This window comes from Alosa pseudoharengus, unplaced genomic scaffold (genome assembly GCF_046254945.1).
Source record: "Alosa pseudoharengus isolate Yale_2024_CS ecotype anadromous, Long Island Sound unplaced genomic scaffold, YU_APseudo_1.1 YU_APseudo_1.1_scf_12, whole genome shotgun sequence".
NCBI classification, from domain to species: domain Eukaryota; kingdom Metazoa; phylum Chordata; class Actinopteri; order Clupeiformes; family Clupeidae; genus Alosa; species Alosa pseudoharengus.
In genome coordinates, this window is record NW_027468587.1 from 20,657,225 (window position 1) to 20,679,724 (window position 22,500).

A 22,500-nucleotide genomic window follows, 5' to 3' on the forward strand; every position below is an offset into this window, starting at 1 on the left:
AAAACCTGATATAAAACTTGATATTAAATGTCCAATCAGCCATCATGGTGGCTTGGGACCTCATGGAGGAGTGTTCTGGGGGTTGGCCAAGGGATACCGTGTTTGACAGGCCAATGAACAGTGTGTGTGTGTGTGTGTGTGTGTGTGTGTGTGTGTGTGTGTGTGTGTGTGTGTGTGTGTGTGTGTGTGTGTGTGTGTGTGTGTGTGTGTGTGTGTGTGTGTGTGTGTGTGTGTGTGTGTGTGTGTGTGTGTGTGTGTGTGTGTGTGTGTGTGTGTGTGTGTGTGTGTGTGTGTTTGTGTGTGCTGGGGCGAGGGACGATTTGTTTGGTCGTAATTACATTCCAGACTTTCACAGTGCGCGTCTGTGGTCTCAGTCCACCGCATTCCCATCAGCCCTTTTGAAGACAGCTGGGATGACATCTGCGACGACTCGGGAGTGGACGTGCTCCTGATCCGTTGTGGACCCAGGCCAGGCCAGTCCAATGGTGCCGCTGCCTTCTGTGGCTTTTAGTTCTGCCACCCTGCACTCCACTTGTTTCCCCTTTGCCAGAAACAGACTTCAGGGCATTTGTTGCTTTTTCAAAATCATCTCTTATTAGTGCTCACTATGGGTTTCTGCTCACTGCAGATATTTTTTTTTCTGTCTGTGTCTCCCTTCACTTATAATGGCAGGTGGTTTGTTTATCACCTGTGTGAGCGAATGTTCTGATTGTGTGTGAATGTTATTAATCTGAACCAATCAGACTAGCAGGAATATGGCCTCATTTTTATGGAGTTATTGCTGGTGCATGATTTGAACCCATTATTTAGAAATACCTCTGCTATTCTTTATGTAAGTCTTTTACATCTTCTGCATTTCAAAAACATTTGTGTAGGAACAACATAATATGCTTGGTCTTCGCATGATTCTATAGCTTCATCTCCCCTTTTCGTCATTGTCCTTTATTTCTTTCTCTCTATCTCGCTCTCTTTCTCTTTCTCTCATTCATTCTTTCTTTCCCTCCCTTTCTCATTTTATTTTCTGTCTTTGGCAAGGTAGAACTTTAGCAAGAGAACATTAGCTTTCATTCCCTCTCCTGAGCGAGTCTCTTTCATGTCTGTCCAGCCTGTCCTAGTCCCACAGGTGGTTAATTCCCCCACAGGTCTCCGGGGTAATAAACCGATGTGCTGTATTTATCACCCCTTTCCTCCCGGACAGCCGAGCAGGCAGGAGAGATCAGAGGAAAGAGGAGATGCTAAGGCTGTTCTGCCATAACTGCCCCCGGGCTGATTGTATGTTTACCAGAGGCGTGTCAGTTGTGATTCGCTGCCAAGTCGGCACCCGAAGACAATGACGCCTTCATTTTCTTGGTGCTTTTTTGTAATTGCGAGGCTTTCGTTTCTTGTGTCTTTCTGACTGTGATGAAACCGTCGTAACTGCGACAGGGTATGGCAAATTGCAGCGCATTGTTCTCTTGGCAAAACATTATCGTTTTTTTCTTTCACTCTGCTCCAGACAGAAATAGCCTGCAACATCTGACAGCCGTTTCAATTTCAGTGGATTTCCCCCCCCTCTCTTTTCCCCTTTTGCTTAATTTCCTTTTGTGTTCCAGGCACTAGGACAAGAGCAGTGCATTTCTGTGTGTCCCAATTGGCATGATTTGTGGCAGATTCTAACATAATGTCAGTGACGTGGTGAATTGAAAAGAGAGAGGGAGGAAGAATGCATGTTAAATAGGGAGGAATACATTCTTACACTTCTTACAATGCACACGCATCAAACAAATCTGTCACTTCAGGACGCTTTAGGACACAACTCTGTTTGGGCAACGGTAAACAGTGCAAGATGTACTCATATTTCCTCCATACCATACTTGACGCAAAGCATGTCTCGAGTTCCAGATTTAACATGCAGTGTGACAAAGAGGCGAAGAGACATGTTGTTGGCCTCATACAACTTCACCTCTCCAAAAGGTCAGTATCTCCACAGGCGGATGTACGCTACTGCACTTCTTACTTACCTGTTGGAAGTGCACTTAAAATGTTGACGGTGTTGTTGTCTGCACTGTGCCCTGTGTTGTGGCAGTCTTGTGAATGACTCACATTTGAACAGAGTGAAACCTTTAAAACTATCCTCCTGCATGGCTGTGTTGATGCTGGGTGACACACAAGTGGATCCTTTCTCGTAAAGCACAGATCTGGTTAGAAACGCCTCTGTGTCCTGCTGTCTTTAAAGTGGATGCAGTCTGCTTCAGTTGAGCGCTGCACCTAATGTGAGGAGACCCTGGCCTAAGAGCACTGCTGGAAACGTGGCAGGCTAGTCATGCGGTGTGACAGGGCCTGCAGTGCAAACACTCGCTCTGACCAAGCCAGGCCCGCACTGTGGGAGGACTGGCTATGAGTGATGGCAGCCTTTCATTATATACAGCCCATTTTAAACCATTTTAAAAGCTTAGATTTAAGATGCAAGAGAATCACTTTGCTGAAGAGTGCTTCTGCCTGATAAAATAGCATAGATAAATATATACAGCAGCATGTTGTTGTTGTTAGCTTAGTCTAAAGCCCAATTCATGGTTCTGCTTCAAAGCGACAGCATCGCCACACAGAGCCTCTGTGACACCGCGTACCCCACTACAACCCCTATGCCGCTACACCTCCTCAAAACTGTCATTTCAAGGCGATGTAGACCACAAGGACTGATTGGTCAACTCGCCCTGTGTGTTGATAGTCGGTGTACTTCAGCAGCCTTGTTGGTAGTTTGCTGACAGAAGCTTTGCAAATCACCTCAGACAAACATTTTAAAATCTGCACTTTGCCAGCAAGCAGCACTTTGTGGGCAATTGTGGGAAGTTCACTTGCTAGCATAAACTGGCTGGCAGACACCACACAAACAACCTCAGATTTTTTGTTTACAATAACAAGGTTGTTGGAATATATTGTGTCCTTTTCTCAGTAGCTTTTGCAAAATCTTACAAAACCTAAGCAAGAAAAGGCAAACCATCACATTAATGTGTATTAATGCTCGCCAATCTATGTAATTTGCCACTCCAGTTATCATTTTGGTAGTGAGCTACGCAGACACACAAGACTCACAGCTGAAAAAGATTTATGGCCCTATCATGACAGTCAAAAGCGCATCGTCACTCGTCAAAAGCTTATTCAAATTTAGTAGGATGTGTCCTGTCCACATTGGAGGGTTTTCGTTATCAAACGTCGAGCGCATGGCGCAACAAGGTGTTCCTAGGTTTTTTAATCAGTCATGGGTGTGTTTGGGGCGTAACATCATTTAAACCAATGAGAATGACATCTGTCATTCCCTTGTCAAGTCAAATAAATGCATCTGTATTTTGACATTCAACGGCACATTTGAAGGAGGCTGCTTGCGAGAACGTATGAAATTCCACTAAACCATGCTTTACTAAAACCTAGCATAACCTTCACGCATTTGCACTCCTCTATTATTTCAACTCATTGGCAAAGTGAAACTAACTTCACCATGGTGTCAGTCAACGACAATACAGTTATATGCAGTTACTTTCACTATTGACTGACAATGGGTTACCATCGAAAACATAGGCTGGAAAAAGCAACACTTACCCTAATATTGCTCAAATGACTGAATAAAACAGCATTTATGCTGCAGAGGAGTTTCTTATATCTCGTGACAGTGCGTCTTCAGCTGTGCTCCATACGTGTCTCTGGCCTCTCCCCTAATCACTTTTAACCGTCATTACCAATTTGCAAATGATGGTGAATAACTACTCATCATGAGATGTACAGTATTTCGTAATATCTTTATTCTAATTATATTTCCTATTGTAATCGTGCAGTTTGTTATGTTTTGCTTGGATGTGCGCTGGTGTGCGTTCATGGATGATAGGTGCACCCGCCAATATGACTGTTGACAATGCGCTTTTAAAATAACATATAAACAACTCGCCATAGACCTGACCAGGTGTACAATAGCGATTTTTAGACAATGCGCTAAGCCACTCCCTAAGTTGTTAATTGCCACACCCCTGGGCGCATTGTTTAAAAATGAAACGTGCAAAATAAGGAATTAAACTTCGCGCCAGGTGGAAAACGAGTTTTACGCCATGCACCAGTGTGCAAAATACAGCCTTTAGAGGCACAGAACCATAAATCAGCTTTAAGGCTGAAGAGGCTGGTACCTGTCTGTGAGTATATTGTACTCACAAAAGCCACACACACATTAATACTGTACAGTGAATCACCATCATAGGGATACCATGGGAATACTGTAATTTCCCTTTGGGGATGAATAAAGTATATCTATCTACGCACCTATCTATCTATCTATCTATCTATCTATCTATCTATCTATCTATCTATCTATCTATCTATCTATCTATCCACCAGTCAGTTTTCACAAAGGGTGCGCTCTTTCCTCACCCAAGGTTAGGGTGCTGTGTGGACTGACTGATCTGGAAAAGCCCCCCACCCACCTCCCCTGGGTCACCCCAGCTGTGGGTTGTCTGATACAGTAGGTGTCTATGGCATCAAGGGTGTCTGCATCGACACTGACAGCTCCACCTGATGCCTCACCACACGCCGATGGCCAACACAGACAGGCTAGCGGAACATGACGCAGTGCTGTTTCTTTTTCTTCCCTTTGTTTTTCCCCCCTTCTTTTTCCTCCTCCTCGCCCTTTTTTTTTAGCAGAAAGGGCTGCTGTGTAAACAGAGCTAATTGCATCTGCCAGGCCAGCAGCCTAACTCTGGAGAGGTGAAGTCAATTCATTTTTGGATTAAGTCAAATGTGTGTGATTGTTAGGGAACCACATAACCACACATGCTAGGGATGTGGGAGTGGGAAGTGGGGCAGTGCATGTGCCATGGTAACTAAGTTACAGCTGCTCATGAACCTGAAACTGCAGCGGTCATCAAGTTCTGGAAGGTCTGCATCTCAATCTCTTGTGACAGTCCCATGGTCTTGGCATGCGCAAAAAGGGGGCCGTGCCTTTGCTATCATTCCAAAGTGCTCTCCAAAGTGATCTCCGACATAATTTCCCTGTCACTCATTTTAAGTTACTGGCCCCCTTTCTGTCTACTGTGTAGCAATGTGCTGTGTCCACTTTCTCCTCACCATTGCCCATCAGAGTGGCCTGAGATGGTAAAGGTGCAGCACAAAAAAAATAGAATATTTTATTTAAAAAAGTGAAACTTTCGTTATAATCTAGATGCATTACACATGGTTATGGAATGGTTATGGTTATGGAATTTAGCAGACGCTTTTGTCCAAAGCGACACATAAAATGAAATATTTTAAGCCTTTTATTTGTTTTAATCTTGATTATTCTATTATAGTTTACAGCACAATAAATAAAAAAAATCCAGTACCTCATAATATTAGTGTAAAAAATTAATAATTCAGAAATGTTGACCTTAGAAGAGTCAGCCAATTAATTCTAAATACCGGCAATGGTTTCCTGAACATTTAATCTCTCAGTCTGGGCCGGGCAATGGACTTTTCCATTATATTCAAATTTTTTTTGAGATGCACCTGCACGTGTATGAACATGGATATGACAGGGCCTGGTCCGTGTTGTCAGGCTCTGGTGTATGCGTGCAGGATGAGATGGCCCCGACCGCCCAGGGTTGTGTTTTTGAAGCTGACATGTCATGGTGTCAAAAGGTGCTGGACTGTGTGCTTCTCTCCACAGGCGCCTCGTGAATAGCACCTTTACATGACAGGTAGCACTGCCAGGCAGAGTACAAGGGAGAAGAAGAGCGGATAAATAAGTAATCCTACATCTTTCCCCTTCATTTCTGAGTCTCTTAACGAGTGAGACAGCTTAAGCTTTCTTGTTTGCAATTTTTGTATTTTTGTTTGTGATGCCATCTGTATGCCCAGATGACGACAATACCCTTACTGAGATAAATTCTCATCTGACATTCATCATGAGTTTTAATGGACAATCTGCTTTTTACTGTGATGTTACCTTTAGCTTTTAAGTTCCAAGTCTAAAGTGTAGCACTTTATACCAAAGATTCTAGAGCGCTACGATCCGCTCTAGAATCTTTGCTTTAAAATGACTGCCATGTGAATCCTGATTAGCCTGATACGTCATATTCAGAATATAGAACTTCCCGACCTCAAATGTTGTGGATGGGGCTAAGTTCGCTAAGTTCTGATAGTTATTTGAAGATGAGTTGATACAGATAAGCTTGTAAAATATGAAATTTATTTTGGTTTGGTTGTTTTGTATCTGATCCTGTAGTCACTGCTGTTTATCATTGGATTTTATTGTATGGAATATTTTAGTGCCCTGTGGCCATATCGGACATCTGTCCCCATACATCATTGCCACCTGCTGCATCCTGAATGGAATCCTTATAGCCTCCCAGCCTCTAGAGCTGAGCTGAATGCTGACCAGCTGTTCATCACCGTGCTCCTCCTTGTGTGAAGGACAGATGGAGGACATGCCTGAGCCTACTGGCTTCTGACCAGCTCTGGGGTGAAGATACCCTCAGGTGGCAATAAAATCGAATGTGCCCTTGAGGGGGGCAATAAGACTGGGGCCCAAAGATGAAGCAGTACATGTAGTGAAGCAGTGGTATCTGAAGACGTGCTAGCTGCATGGGCTTAGGAAGGGTCTTTGTTGTTGGTATTCTAGCCATGTTTTTGGAGAGAACTGGAAGGGTTAGTTAGAATGACAGCGTTGTGAATCACCGAGAGAAGACTCTTTCCTTTCCTCCTTCTGAGCTCACAGTTGATCAAACAGATGGAGTGAGCGCTGATCTCCTTGGCTGAAACCATAGCAACGCGGCGCCAGGCAACGGGGAACCCTGTTCAACTGGTGTTGAGCAGTCCTCTGACATATGGCTACGCACGGCTGGGAGGAACTCGCGGGGTAAAGAAGTCACAAAGGAGGATTTTAGGGAAGAGGTTGGCCGGTGGCATTGGCAAGGGGGGCTGTGTGGAGCGAGGGAGATGTACGTCTTCACAAGTCTCCATTTGTGTGTTGATGAAGCTTGTGTCCCTGGAGGAACAAACTTGAGCGCAATCTGCGCAGGGAAATAAAGCCAACTGATGGCCGGGTTGGCCGTGCAAATGGCTGCTATGCTAAAGAGAGGGAGAGAAATGGCAGCCACCTGCTAGCAGATGATGGCGACGAGGGAAAAAAAGGATTTGACCTTGGATGACTGGATGGAAAGACATTCATATATCTTAAAGTTGTTTGTTGTCACACAGTGGGTTTAAAAAATCATCACAATAAGTGAAAGTGAGGGCATCGTATCACTCAGAGGGACAGGCTCCCCGTTGAGACAGGCTATTCATCACCTTCCTCAGAAACCCATAGCAGGCAGGGCAGATCAGGAGAAAAATGCTCCCTGTCTGCCTGCTCTCTGTCCTCTTTTTCTGTTCCTTTTTCCTCTCTCCTCTCCTCTCTTCTGTTCTCCTCTACCATCCTCTCTCCTCTCCTCTCCTCTGTTCTCTTCTCCTCTCCTCTCCTCTCTTCTCTTCTTCTCTCTTCTGTTCTCCTCTACCATCCTCTCTCCTCTCTTCTCTTCTCCTCTCCTCTGTTCTCTTCTCCTCTCCTCTCCTCTCTTCTGTTCTCCTCTACGATCCTCTCTCCTCTCCTCTCCTCTCCTCTCCTCGGTTCTCTTCTCCTCTCCTCTCGTCCCCTCTCCTCCTCCACTCCCCACTCCTCTCCCCCCCTCTTCTTATTTCTGCCCTTCTCCCCTCCTGTTTTCTCATCTCTTCTCCTCCCCTCTCCTCTTCTCTCCTCTCGTTTGCCCGTGGCTTCCTGCTTGGTCTGTAATAAATCTCTTGGTGCGGGGTCCAGACTTTGCAGCAGGAGCCAAGCGAAAAGCTGAAACGCCCTGAGAACACCGACATCAAGTCCAGCGAAATTTGTTTCGCGTTCATCTGCCAAACCCCCCAAAGCTCTCTGTATTAGTGTGGTCGTGCGCACACAAGAGAGAGAGAGTAAAAAACAGAAAGACAGTGTGATAGAGAGAGAGAGAAAGAAAGAAAAAAGGTGTAAACAAACCTTTGCCAGCTTGGCAGCCGTGGAGGAAAAGGTCACGGCTTTGGCTGCGGTAAGACGTCTGCGCAGCGGCTGGCCAATGACTGAGCTTCCTCCTCTAGAGATGATCATCTCAGGTGACCCAGGTAGGAGCTGGCCCGTGAAATGTCAGGGCTTTAAGCGGCGCGTCGAGGGGAAATGTCAGGGCCAACATATGTTGTTTCGCACAGGCACAAGGGGCAAAAACTGATGATGCCAAGTTGGTGACCTGGAGCCAGGACGCTACCCTGCACCGGGCTTACCATTGCTTTTAGCTTTCCACATGGCTTGCCTTCTGTGTGTATGAGTGTGTATGTGTTTGTGTATGTGAGTTTATTTGTGTGTGTTTGCATATGTGTGCATTTGGGTGTATGAGCCATCATGTGAATTTGTGTGTGTGTGTGTGTGTGTGTGTGTGTGTGTGTCTGCGATAATAACACATACATAACATAGTCAGGGCTCAGCTGCTGTCCCCTCGTCCATGTGGCCAACTTAGCGTGGCGGTCTGGTAATGTGCGAACGCCACTTTCTCACCCCAGATGCTTTTACCCCAAGCCCCATCTGTCCAGCCCCATGACATACGACACACTCACCATCCTGGGGCAGACGGCGAACAACCTCAGCCACTAATGAGAAGACCAGGCAGAGCAGGCGCTGTGTGAACTGTGTACGGCAGCGCGACTGCACCACAAGTCGGCTCCTTTTGTTCTCGATTTCGCTAGCGTAGTCGAGGGATAAGATGCAGGGGAAGTGGTTGCATCTCATTAATGGCAGCACGAGGGTTAGTGATTGCTAAGGGCCGAGGCGTGAGGGTTGATGATTCTGAAGGGCCGGGATTGAGAGTGACACAATAGGAATGTGCTCGACGTGAGAGCATCCCCTCCTTTGTTTTGCCTCTTGAAGGTGGAGACAGCTGGTGGAAGTGCTGTGTCCTTTGATGAGCTCTGTAATTGAGTTTTGAGGGGTTTTTGCTTTCTTTTTAACATGATGAAGACGAGAAGAGGGTAGAAATGGCGAGTGGGAGAGAGGAAAAGAGAGAGAGAGTGGGGAAATATGATGGAGTTTTTTAACGGGTGTTATCTGAAGCGTGCAGCCTTGGTGTGAAGATGAACTGTCGGTTCCTTGTTTCGGCGGGCTCTAGGCTCCTGGCTGCTGGCAGGGAGGAGGAAGTGGATTACATGCTGTGTCACTCCAAAGCCCACTGACTTTGTCACTTCATTTCCCCCAAGTGCAACCGCACAAACACACAGGGGTGGATGGGACTTTGTGGAGAAACATACAAATGCACAGAGACAGAAAGACACACACTCACACACACACACACACACACACACACACACACACACACACACACATACACGGTCACTCCAGACCCCACACCAACACACACACACACACACACGTCACGTCTGGACTATATTCCCTTGTGATTTTCTTCTGAGTTTATTTCTCTTGAGGGCAGCTTTGCAGTCTTTATGAAAAAGGTTTAGTTCAGTGGAGTCCTGTCCAGGAAATAGACCTGCTTCACGTCACACTGTTTTTATTACTGACTTTTAATTAACTGAAGAAACTGAACCCCTGACAGGGAAATGCTCTGCTGGTAAACTCCTGGTTTTGGGGGGGATCCATTTTGCCTCTAACATAATATCACTGAGGCTCAGAAAGGCTGGTGTAGAGATGCTTAGCAATGTTTCACAGAGTAGGCCAGTGTTGTATAGGACAGTGAGAGAGAATGCTGGCTATGTTGTGTCCACACTATGTGAAGTAGTTGCGTTCTGAGGATCTCACCCACCCACACATACACACGCACGCATACGCATGCACACACACACACACACACACACACACACACACACACACACACAGCAGTGCTTCTGATGTAGAGATGCTGAGCCATGGTGTTTCAAGCAGTAGGGCAGTGTTATGTAGGACAGTGAGCAAGAATGCTGTCGATGTTACTGTTTAATGAGGTAAATTTAGACACATCACAGTCTTTATCCGTATTCTCATTTGTTTACCATTTTATGTAAATTTAACTTCACAGTGCCAGGCCCTACACTGTTTATAGACTCTGAAAAGACTAATGTCTCAAAATACCTTTGCAACAGTCTTTTTTATCCTCTGCTTGTCCGGCTTTTTCGAGAGAAATAAAAAAACAAGGAGGTAGTACCAAAGGCCCAATAGCTCATCCTGTCATTGCTTCATGGGCCTGACCCGATGCATACTGACAGGCCTGACAGCCAGCGGCCCGGACTAAAAAGTTTTTAACGAGGCTCTTCGGGCTGAACGAGGCGCTTTTATGAGATGCGAAAGTGGCTGGAAGCCACAGGAAGTGTGCTGTTGCCCCCCTTTAACGAGGAGCAAAGCTGACATTTACAAACAGCCCTCTCCCCCCACCACTGCTTTGTACCCCCCCCCCCCTTTAAATACAGGTGAGTGCATGCTTCTGCCTACCTCTGAATTATTGAAAGGCCTTGTGTCTTCGGAGAAGAGGGTAGGTGGGGGTAGGTGGGAGAGGGTAGGTGGTGGGGGTGGGTTCTTGTCTGCACGACTACATGTACCTCGACTCTGTTTACCTGTGTTTTGATCATTTTCACCAAGAAGAAGAATACCCTATATAAACAGGCACATTGTGAATGAATGCAGCTTGTGACTATAAACTGTGAAGCATAGCAGTGTGTTGTAATGGAATTACAGTCGCTTATTTATATAACACCTCTAACAATACACACTATCTCAGGGGATGTGTGTGGCAGGGAAAAACACCCTGTGTGTCTGAAGGAGCCACTGAGTAGAAGTCAGCTCTGAAGCAAAGTAGGATGATGAAACGGGTGGGAGGGGGGGATCAAAAGCCAAGCAGTGAGAGAGATAGAGAGAGGACGGGGAGGAAGAAGTGTGAGATTTGTACTCGGAACAGGACGTTTGTGAGGAACGCATCCTGGACATGCTGAGGTTAAGATCGGTGGATTTTATGATGTAACTCAGTACACAGGAGAAGCTGTGGCAACGATGACAGATGGTTACCTCACCTGTCTTTCACCGAGCGCCTGCGTTCGACCCGCAGGCAACAGGGGCGAGTGGCAATCAGACGGATGCTGCTGCTGCCACGGCAACAGATACTTACCTCTGCGGAGTAATGAAAGCTGAAGGTGAAGGACATCCAGGGAGATTTTATGCAGAGCAATGTGACACCAGACGCCCACTCTGTGAACTTGTGAAACATGAGCCTGAGACGTCTTTCCTTCCTACTCTTGTGAGAAAATAGACGGGTCATTGCGACATTGTGTTTCCTGACTGTGATTCTTGGTTAATTGGTAGTGGGGCAGCTGTTGCTCAAGTGCTCAGATTTCCTGGAGCCTCATTAGAAAATGAAAGCGGTTAATTCCGCGAGTGATTTATGGCTCTTGTACATCACTTAGTATGATTAATGTGGCCACTCGCAGCGGCAAAGAAACCAGCACCTGAGTGAGGTGAGTGAACACACCATGCACTCCCTCCCTCTACCACTTGGGTTAAGTTGCCCTTAAAAGCACTTAAAGGTGTGGTCAGTGATTTGAAGTCAGACAAAGTTTTGTGACACTTGGCTGCCCACTTTCTGCCAACTATCGTGAGTGTAGATTCTCTGAGGCTCCAGGGTGATCTCCCCTACAGCCCAAGGCTCTTTACATAATGGAAAAAGGAGCTGGTTCATTAACCTTAGCCACTGTTGCCAACCAGTTGATACCAGGAGTTGGCCTTTAATGACCAAGTCCTACCTAGGGCAGCACCTGGCCATATTTCTTCTGGGAAAAGGCTTCAATTGCTTGCTGAAGTAGAGGAGAGGATGTGTTATACGGGGGACTCAAAGCAGTTACAGAACTAAATGTCCCTGAACTGTTTCTTGATGACTTACAGCAGAGGATTTTGGTCATTGTAGGCAACATTCAGATGTAGAATGGTTTGGCCTCTGTCCTTGTGTATGTTTTGCTTAATTAAGCATTTGTCTACTATGCTGCAATGTTGCACAACGTTGAAAGTGGGACACTGGGAAGTGGGACCTGTCAAACCCACCCATGTCACTGCCCACTTGGTTAGACAGCCACGCAGCTCATGATGAAGTTATAGGATGTCCCTATGCAGCGGCCCTGACAAGATAATGTGCTTACCAAATGAAATGCAGGAGAGGACTGTCAGCATCCTTACAATGGACACAAGAGGACAGTAAGTTTCCACTTCCACGGGTCACTGTAACCACAAGACTAAACACTAATTAAGTGTTTTGTTTTAACAAAAGGGTTTAAGGTATCGAATGTACTTCTATGTTAGTATTGTTTTGGTACAGCATTAAATTATATTCAATATGAAGCGAAACTGCAGAAATGCTGAAGAGGTAGCTCATAAAAGCACAGCTGCAGTGATGGTTCTTGCCTCCTGGGGGATGCGCCAGGCTATCAGTTTCAGTGATGGTTGCTGGCAGTTATGTCGGATTGTGACTGTTCATTCATTTGTTTTATTTTTTATCATTTTATTATTATTATTTTTTTTTTTTTAAACACGCTGCAGGGGTACATCTCACAGCCTCTGTTTACTGTGGTGCCTTCATCTTTGATTCATTTGATCTTTATGTGTTTGTGTTTGAGTGTGTGTTTTTCAGGTGGTGGTGTATGTGTATGGGGAGGTGAGGTGGTGTAGGTGGATGCCTATGTGTGATAAATAATGCAGACCCAGTTTTTGAATGTCACGCTCGACAAATATTTTGAATTTGAAAGCTGGTACACCTCCACTCTGGAGGTGCTTTGGAGATCTTTTGTGGAAGTTAAGGCATTTTCCTCATCTTGATCACAGAATCGATGCTGCATCCCTAAGGCCTGGACATTTTGCGTGCTTTTGAGTGTGCAAATGTCCACTAGGGAATTTCATTATTATGCAGCCATTCAAGGAAGGACTTGTGCATGTCCACAAACAAGTATAATCAAGGCAAAAGACAGACAGTAGCTCTTCAACAGATTTGGCCTTCATCTACCATAGATCATGTCTACGATCCTCCGTATGTGTGCATAAAGCACAGTTAGATATGAGAGTCGAAGTTTTAAACTGAAATCCTGAAATCCAAACACCACTTAATGCCAATAACACAGCACTTTGATCTGAAGCAGCACATTTCTGTCTGGCCAACAATCTTGTGCAGATTTGCCCAAGTCTTGCTGACTTCTGGTCGGCGAAGCAATTAAGCCTCTCTGCGGTAAATGGCATGGTTTTCATAGGCAGGCAGACATCTGATTCCCCATGTAACTCAGCCTGGTGTTCACTATCGACAGAATCTCCTCATTTGCTCAGACTTTCTCTCCCAGGGTTGTTGTCTTCTAACCAACAATGATTTCACCTCAGTCTTATTTCCCTCAAACCGGTTGAATCCTGTCTGAACTCGTTCAGTGAGTTCAAACATGTGTTTGTTGATGAGGAGCGCTTGGACATTGATTTCTTTTGAGTCCCCAGGTTGCTAGACCCAGATGCCAGGCTGTGCCAGGGTGACTGTGGCCCTCATTTTAATGAGGAGGCTCGTGGAGATCGCCACTGCAGGGTGGAAGTGTGAGGAAGGCCCTGCTGATAATAGCACACCAAAGTCTCCAACAGTTTCCTGAACCAAGTATCCAGAGTAGATGTTAATTCGTTAATTAGTTTGACTCTCTCTCTCTCTCTCTCTCGCTCACTCACTCACTCACTCACTCACTCACTCACTCACTCACTCACGTGTGCTCTCACACACACACACACACACACACATACGTATGTGTGCTCTCACACACACAGACACACACACACACACACACACACACACACACACACACACACACACACACACACACACACACACACACACACACACACACGTACGTACGTACGTGTGCTCTCCTTGTGCCAGTGCCTCTGCCCAGTCCGAAATGTCAGACTGGGCCTCCCAGTGGATGTCTGAGGCTCCTGACGGACGACCGCTCTCTCTCCTTAGGGCTGGACTCCCTGCTGCTGCCTCTAGCACTCTCCAGATAGAGAGAGCTCTGAGACAGTGGCACAGCAGTGTTGGACTGTACGTGTGTGTTTATGTGGGTATGTATGAGGGTGTGTGTGAGAGAGAGAGAGAAAGAGAGAGATGAATATTGAAGAAATAGTAAAAATGTATTTTTACTTTACCAATATTGTGCCTGCAGTCCAGTATCATACAGTATAACATACTGAAATGAGTGTGTGAGAGAGAATGTTAGTTCCTCTGAAGCAATGAAAAGAAAGGCAGTGTGCCGTGTAGATGGAGAGGGATGCATGCTGTGTGAGTTAAAAAGAATCGGTCAGAGGGCTGTTCTGTCTGTTGACCCTCCCACAGGCTGCAATGGGGAGAGCAGACCTGTGCTTCCCCTAAACCCACCAAAGGCATAGGCGGAGCATGACGAGCACTGCTCTGTCTCTCATCCTACCACAGGCTGAGCCGGACAGAGGAGAGCTGGGCTTTGATGCCTTCCCTTAATATGCCGTCCTGCAGTCCTGTCTCCTCATCTGACCACAGACTGGTAGGCAGAGGAGAGTGTTAGGTTCTCTGATCTTGCCGCAGGGTGCTGGAGGAAAAGGATGGCCACAGGGTGATAAAGGAAGAGGATAGCTGTGCTGTTGCTCCCATTCCAAAGACTGAGATAGGGAATCTGTGCTTTCCTCCCCCAAAAAATGATCACCACTCACTGAAAGGTTTAGGATAATTTTATATCTTGGGTTGGTATGAAAGAACTTTAAAGCAGAGAATATTTCAGATGCATGCTCACAGCTGTTTTTTGAACTCGGTTTTGATGCAAAATTGACTGCTAAACATCATGAATACATGTTTGGAAGCAAGTGAAGTGAGCAGACTCTTTTTTTACCTGTGGAATATTTTCCTAATGTTGTATCAAAATAGATTTGGGCAGACTTGTCATCTGTCCAAGCATTTAGGGAGAGACAGAAAGAGTTAGGACACAGTCAAACAGAGACAGAGAAAGAATCCAGACTGAGAGGGAGATAGGGTGAGAGGTAAATTAAGAGAGAGAGAGAGAGGAAGAGAGAGAGAGAGAGGTCAGAATAATCAGAGAGGTTGCATTGCCAGAACTGACAGCTTGCCTCTGCCGGGTCTCTTTGCGAGCTTGTAGTGTCAGCCTGCTACGTCTTGTAAAAGCAGTGTGTGTGTGAGAGAGAGAGTGTGTGTCTGAGAGAGAGAGGGAGAGAGAGGTGTAGACAAAAGACAGAATGTGTGGGAGGAACGCAACCATGTGGGCTGGGATAACAGGAAAGGGAGAGGGAGTGATGGTGGAGGTTTTTTTTTTTTTTTTGTTTTTTTTTTTTTTGGGGAGGGGGGGGTTTGCCTGGAATGTGCACAGCTGGCAAAATCAAAATTATTTATCAGGGAAAAACAAAGGGACCATCTGGGCCTGGGGACCATGTGTATCTCTGATGGAACATAATACTATGGGAAAGGTTTCAGTGGATAATCACAATGAAAAAGAAAGTATCTCTCTTTCTCTCTCTCTCTCTCTCTTTCTCTTTCTCTTGCTTTATTTACTCCACCCTCTCTGTTTCTCTCTGCAAGAGTGTAAGCATCTTGCCAAATCGTAGGCCATTTAAAAACCTTTAAACAGATACAAACAGATACAAACAGATACAAACAGATACCTTTAAACATATACAAATACTGTACACATGAAATGTATGTGCGTATTGTCCTCCTTTGTGTAGAGTGAGTGTGAGTGTTTTTAAGAACACGTAATATACTGTACAGTGGTGTCAAATGTTCTCCAGCATTTCCATTGCTCCAAGCATACAGTACTTCTCTTTTTAGCATCACTGTCTGCTCCTACATCACCACGCCACAGAGGCCACTAACACTAACTCTGTATAGCACTTTGCTTAGTCGCCATAATGTCATGTTTCCACGGGTGCCGTCACAGTGATTCTGCCGAGTCATCTTTGTCACTGTGACACTCGGCCTGCTTTTGAGAGATTGCGGAGGTGGCGGGGTATGCTTGTCTTCAGACAGCATGTCTCCACAGTTTCTAGCGCTCTCTCTGCCTGACAGGATCGACTGCAGATTAGCGTCACAGAGGCTGATGCTCAGCCAGTTGTAAAGCACATTAGCAGCCAGGAGCAAGGGTGAAGTTTATGCCTCCAGATGTTTCTCTTTAAATTTGCCCTATTTACATAGATCTCACTCCCTAAAATTGACACCCTTATGCTTCTCTGGATGTAATGTGTACATGTATTATATGAAGAAGACAAAACCTTTGGCCCTGTGGCCAGATATCTCATGCACCTTCCAGAGTAATTTAAAATAGACATAACATCGTCTATTGTCTATGAGTGAGAGAGAGAGAGAGAATTCTGCTTGTATTTGTGTGTTTGAGTGAAAATTGTCTTTAGTGTGTGGGGGGGTACATGTGCCCATCCTTGTGCGTGTGTTTGTGTGAGTGTGTGTGAGAGAGAGAGAGAGAAAGAGAGAGAAAGAGAGTTCGAGTGTTTGTTTTCAGGCAATTATTATTCCAGTGGTATTTCCTAAAGTGTTTTCCTGAGTTGACCGTGAGCCTTCAGACTTCAGTCAGTCAGTGAGGGAAGAAAAAGTCATTTAGCTGCAGCTCCGTATTTTCAGCTGACAATCCAAATTGGAACTGAAGGGCCAGAGCTGTCTGCTGTCATAGAGGATCAATCTGAAAGGAGGCGTGTGCGCGCATGTGTGTGTGTGTGTCTGTGTGTGTAGTACAGATTGGCGAAGTGGAGAGGGAAGGGTGTCTGTCTCTGTGTGTGTGTTTGTGTGTGTGTGTGTGTGTGTGTGTGTGTGTGTGTGTGTGTGTGATTGTAGGTGTTTATATGTTTTATGTAAATACATATACTGTCAATATATATTTGGTCACAGGTTGCATCAGTAAGTTTTCTGCATGCATAGATGTTTCTGTTTTTGTGTGACAGCATTCTGAGAGGGAAAGGGAGAGAAAGAAGGGAATGGGAGTATGCAGTGCAATCTATTTCTGTAAACACACATACACACACACACATACACAAACACACACACACACACACACACACACATACTTCCCTTCTGAGGCCTCATTTGTCCATAGTAGCTGCCTCCCTCTGCTCTGTGGTGTTGTTTAGTTGCTCCAAGAAAAGGCTTCCATGAGAAGCACAACAAAACAAGATGGCTGTCTTTTCATAAAAATCTCTTGATAAAAATCTAACAGCAGTCTCTCTCTTTCACTCTCTCTCTCTCTCTCTTCTCTCAAATTCTGTACATTACAGTATTGCCAAAGCACAAGTAAATGAAGTACAATCAGTGATGCCAGTAACGCGTTACTTAGTAACGCGTTAGTCTATTTTTACCACTTTTTTCAGTAACGAGTAATCTAATGCGCTACTATTTACAAACCAGTAATCAGATTAAAGTTACTTATCTAAGTTACTGTGCGTTACTATTTTTGTCATGTTCCTTAATAAAAAGATATATTCTTTGCTTTCTTCTTGTCTTGGGTATTAATGTCATGTAGAGGCTATGCTCACGTTTTCAGCATGAGGACAATTCACGACACAGCGACACAAACGTAAACAACAATGGAGGGAGAGAGAGAGATGCACATTTCATCAGTGATTACTTTGAGTTTGTGTCAGTTAAACATGACAACATTAAGGTACATTGTACATTCTGTGCTGGCGACAAAGTGCTGTCTAGCTAGACATCCCAAGTCTCCCGAAGTTTTGGGAGTCTCCCACATATTGATAGCGGCTTCCTGACGCCCGCAAATTACATAAAATCTCCCGGAACCTAGAGCGAACAAGAGCACGCAAGCCAGACCGGACTTCAAATCAAAGATTCTAGAATCTTTGCTTCAAATCGCGTGTGCATAGCTTAATGCGCACACAACGGAGAGGGAGAGAGAGAGGAGGGGTGCGTTTGTGCCTGAAGCGCATCCAAGACAGAGAGCATCCTGGTCTGTTTTGCTAAATCAACCAATCCGTTTTCAGTGTAAATGCTTATATCTCTTTTCTCCCAAACATAATTAATCAGTTCAGTGTATCTAGGAACAGAAGCGTCATGGCAGCGTCAGTGCCCCTCAAAAAGGAAGATTTAAGACCCATTTCACATCAGACTACACAAAAGTGTACCCAATTGTCTCAAAAGATTAAAACATAATGATAATCTTGCACACTGCACTGTTTGTAACAGCAACTTTAGCATTGCTCACGGCGGGTTAAATGATTGCAAAAGACTTGTTGAGGTGAGTTTAACAAGTGTAATTTCATTTGCATATTATTCAGGCCTATAGGCTAGGCTACAAGTTGGCTAGTTGCCAAGGCTACATGAAAAAAAATCTACATATTTTACTATAACAGTTTCTATCAATAGGCCTTCCTTATTTGGTGTACTTAGACATTATTGAACAAACATCTGAATTTCAGTATCTAAGTAGGTTAGGTTTGGATGTCTACTATACATTGCTGTTAAAATGCACTTCCTATATTGAGTATTGACAAAACCGTTATCATTTTTATTGGGGGTGTTGTCGGCAGCTGCTGAAAGTAACTAATAAAGTAACTTGTAATCTAACTTAGTTACTTTTAAAATCAAGTAATCAGTAAAGTAACTAAGTTACTTTTTAAAGGAGTAATCAGTAATCAGTAATCAGATTACTTTTTCAAGGTAACTGTGGCAACACTGAGTACAATAGTAAACATTACAATAGTAAACATTACAATAGTAAAACGATAAGAAAGAAAAGACGTTAGAGAGGTCTAACAGGGAAGCTACACTTGGGCGTAATTGAAGTGTTCCGTTCGCGACACTTAAAAAACATTTTAGAACACTGGTCTATTTTCTATTTTTTTAATGTACGCGCTGCTATCACATCTGGTGTAGCTACTTCCATTGATTATAGTGGAAGTGAACTGTTGCAGCAGACTTAACGCGATCGGAACGGTTCAGTTATGCTCCCCATGTAGCTTCCCTCCCTGTTAAAAGGCCAAATTTCAATCTCCAGGATCTTTGCGCAAATGGGACCGATGCGGAAACACTATTAAAGAAGCCCTATGCAGGTCTGGTTATTCCTTCGCTGTTTCTGGGTTTTCGCCTGATTTGGGCTCGCATTTTTCACAACATAGCTCCCCCTGCAGCTTCGGTAGCAAGTGACTGCTACGCTAAACCCCCACTAGCTAGCGAGCTAGCCATCAAGAAACCAAGCTAAACACATACAGGGCTCACAATAAAACGGTCGAGCAAACACATTGTTCAAGAGACTATCAAACCACATTACAAAAACGAAGTTCACCCAAGGGTAGGCTACTTACAGTTTCAACAAAGCCAAGTCGGAGTCCATTTTGCAGTCTTCTTAGAAACTACAATCTGACTACATTTTAAAGGCGCGATTGGATACTTCCGCTGAGTCACATCCGGATTTGTTCGGACGGGGACCAGAAAGCTATATATTTGTTTTTTCCGCGGAGAAGCACTAGGGGGAGACGAAGCACCCACCAAACGTCCCAAAAAGTGTTGTAGAACCATCAGACCGACTCTCAACCTGCATAATTAAGGTCATTTTCTTCTTTAAGGGAAAATAAAATTTTGTATCAACGATTTGGAATTGCCTTATTAGCATTATTAATAATCCTTATTGGACCTACTGTATATTGTGCACCATACCCCAGTGATCCCCCCCCCCCCCCCCCCCCCCCAGAGCCATGTTCGTGTGTGAGTGTCATGTTTGAATATTCGAGTCCGCGTGATATCCGGACCCAATATCAGGGCATTGTTTGGACATCACGTCTGAAAGTGGTTTATCATTCAATCATATTAGTGAGAATCGGTAATGTGATTACCCTGCAACATTTTCCAAAAATGGGCCCCCTAATTTTAATTTTGTTTTGATCTTGTCCAGTCACACAGGTTCTGTGTAGTTATGTTCACCGACCAAGACTTGTGTGCTGCCCTTTGTGGTGAAATAGAAAATGCCTCTAAAATATTGAGTAAGCCTATACTAGACTTGTTGAACTTAATAAGTCAAGAAGTGTTTTACCTGCTTTCTAGGGATAGAACATTGTAATTGTGACAGATTATGTGGTATGTCAGGATAGTGAAGATGCCTTATAGGTTCAGGGGAAAATTACCCCAAAACATAGAGTTCTCATGGTTTCAGTGGTAATGCCATCTCTGTTGAATCTCATACTGCCCCCTGTAGATTGGTTAGAGGAACTGCAATAACAAATTGATGTAATGATGGTCCAGTTGGCCCAAGGATCACCTGGTTCTCAGCCGATGTTTTAATGGGCCATTTCAGCCCAGGAATCATTATCGGTTCCTCATCCACATTTGGTTCCTGCTTCATAGTGCATAAGGAATGTGGAATATGGATTACTCATGTTTTTACCACTTTAAGAGCAATGTTATGAGCCAATAAAAAGTATTGGCAAATGGCTGCAAATGGTTGGGTCATTCACTAAGCACAGAACATTGCACACATTACTGTAATGTAAGCACTCTGAGGTTTAGTATCTCTCTCTCTCTCTCTCTCTCTCTCTATCTCTCTCTCTCTCTCTACAGTATCGCTCTCTTTCAAACAGCAGAATGATGCATTATATAGGTGACAAAATCTATATTAATGAGAGAGAGAGAGAGAGAGCGTGCAGAGAGAAGTGGGGGAGGACTGGGGGCAGAGGGAGGGAGAGATGGAGAGTGAGAGGTTGTGTTTAATTGAACTGCTGTGGATTACATCAGTGAAAGCACTCTAAATGTGGCAGGAATATATGTCTGAGTGTGTGTGTGTGTGTGTGTGTGTGTGTGTACGTATGTGTGCATTTGTGTGTGTGCGTACGTACGTGTGTGTCTGTGGGTGTGTGTGTGTATGTGTGTGTGTGTGCGTGCATGTGCATCTACGCGCACATGTGTGTGTGTGTGTGTGCATGCGTGTGTATGTGAGCGTGCGTGTGTGTGCATGCGTGTGTGTTTGTGTATTTCCGTGTGATGTGTGCAGGTCGCTGATGCTCTGTGTAATTAGCTTTATTTATGCTAAGCTGGAGGGGCTACATTACCGGCAGGGGCGGCTGGCCCTGGCAGCAGTCATGTCGGCTGCTCTCGCAGCAGGGTGCTGTACGTGGTGTACTGGGTTAATGGATCTGATTTGTTTTTCCTTCACTACAGAGCCAGGTCTCTCTCCTTCTGTCATTCTCCCTCTCTCTCTATCTCTCTCTCTCTCTATCTCTCTCTTTTCTCTTCACTCCCTGGGCTCTTTATCAGTTGTCATGATTTGCTGAAATCCTGAAATGCTGCAGTACCACATAGTGTGTGTGTGTGTATGTGTGTGTGTGTGTGTGTGCATGTGCGTGTACATTATTTCACACCATGGTGTGCAAGCCATTTGAAGAAGAAAACACCCCAGCTGTCTACAAAAAAAAAACACCCCAACAGGGGTGATTCAAAGTGGTGTTTTTCTTTGTATGTGTCTGGACCATATTGCTGTTTTTTCTTCTGTAAATGGTGAGCCACACAGCCTGTGTAACAGCTGGTTTTTGCTCTCTCTTCCCTCTGCTGCAGGTCTTTAAGAGGAAGGTGCTGGAGCTTGGAGAGAAGCTGCTGCCCGCCTTCAATACGCCCACAGGCATCCCGCGAGGAGTGATCAATTTGGGGAGGTAAGCCTCGAACGCAGCCCCCTGACACTGGCTCTCAGGCTTGGCTGAGCAAAAACCCTGTGCCACATTAATATCTCACAACCCAGAGACTCTTGCCCAACACACTGTGTACAGCCAGAGGAGAGGGAAAATCCAAATAACATCTCTCCTTTGCCTAGCCTATTTCTGTTAGATTTAATTTAGCTCTGTCCAAAATCAATATAAGATTTGTAACATTTTCTTGTATCTTCATTTATTAGCTGCTAAGGAAAACCCTTCCTCTGTCTTAGCCTAAGTCTAATTGACTTAGATTCGCTTAGGATCTTAAAATAGTATTATTTTGCTCCTTATTTTTCCTGAAGGGGTGCTTAGAATTCCGTAATCTCCAAATAAGATGGTTTATTTCTACGAGACAAAGAAAAGACAAGCAACATTATCCTCTGGGCAGCACCATGATATAAGCCCAGTCACCAAACACCTCCCCTCTCTGTTTTATGTACCTCTCCTCCATCTCTTCTTCCCTGCACTCTTCTGTCCTCCTCCTCTTCTCTCTGCCTGTATTATATATGGTAAATGGGCTGCATTTGTCAAGTGCCTTTCTCTTCTTCACTGGAGAACTGGAAGCACTATACACCGGTAGCGTCTCAGATTCACTCTCTGGCCGCCGTGCCGTGATTGCAGCTGAACACAATGGCGGGTAGAAATCTGATGTGCGGTGTCGCGCTCAAGGACGCCGGGATTGAAATGGCTACACCTCAGATTTTTCCAGACTTCTCAGCAAGTGTCTCTCCGTCTTCCCTCTGTCTTCTCATCCACCCCCTTCTTCCCTTTCCCCCCCCCCACTCCTCTCGTTC

At 44.9% G+C, this 22,500-nt stretch overlaps 1 protein-coding gene across 2 annotated transcripts in view; it reads left to right on the forward strand.

The window, feature by feature from the left end:
* The window catches only part of LOC143119152 (mannosyl-oligosaccharide 1,2-alpha-mannosidase IA), a 198,983-nt gene that overhangs the window by 160,148 nt on the left and 16,335 nt on the right, over positions 1-22,500 (forward strand). The window contains exon 5 of one of the 2 annotated variants that reach the window (XM_076280442.1): positions 21,573-21,666. In XM_076280442.1, coding sequence (XP_076136557.1) covers positions 21,573-21,666 — 94 coding nt within the window. Of the gene's footprint in view, positions 1-21,572; positions 21,668-22,500 lie in introns of both variants that reach the window. The other variant, XM_076280443.1, reaches the window with a different exon arrangement.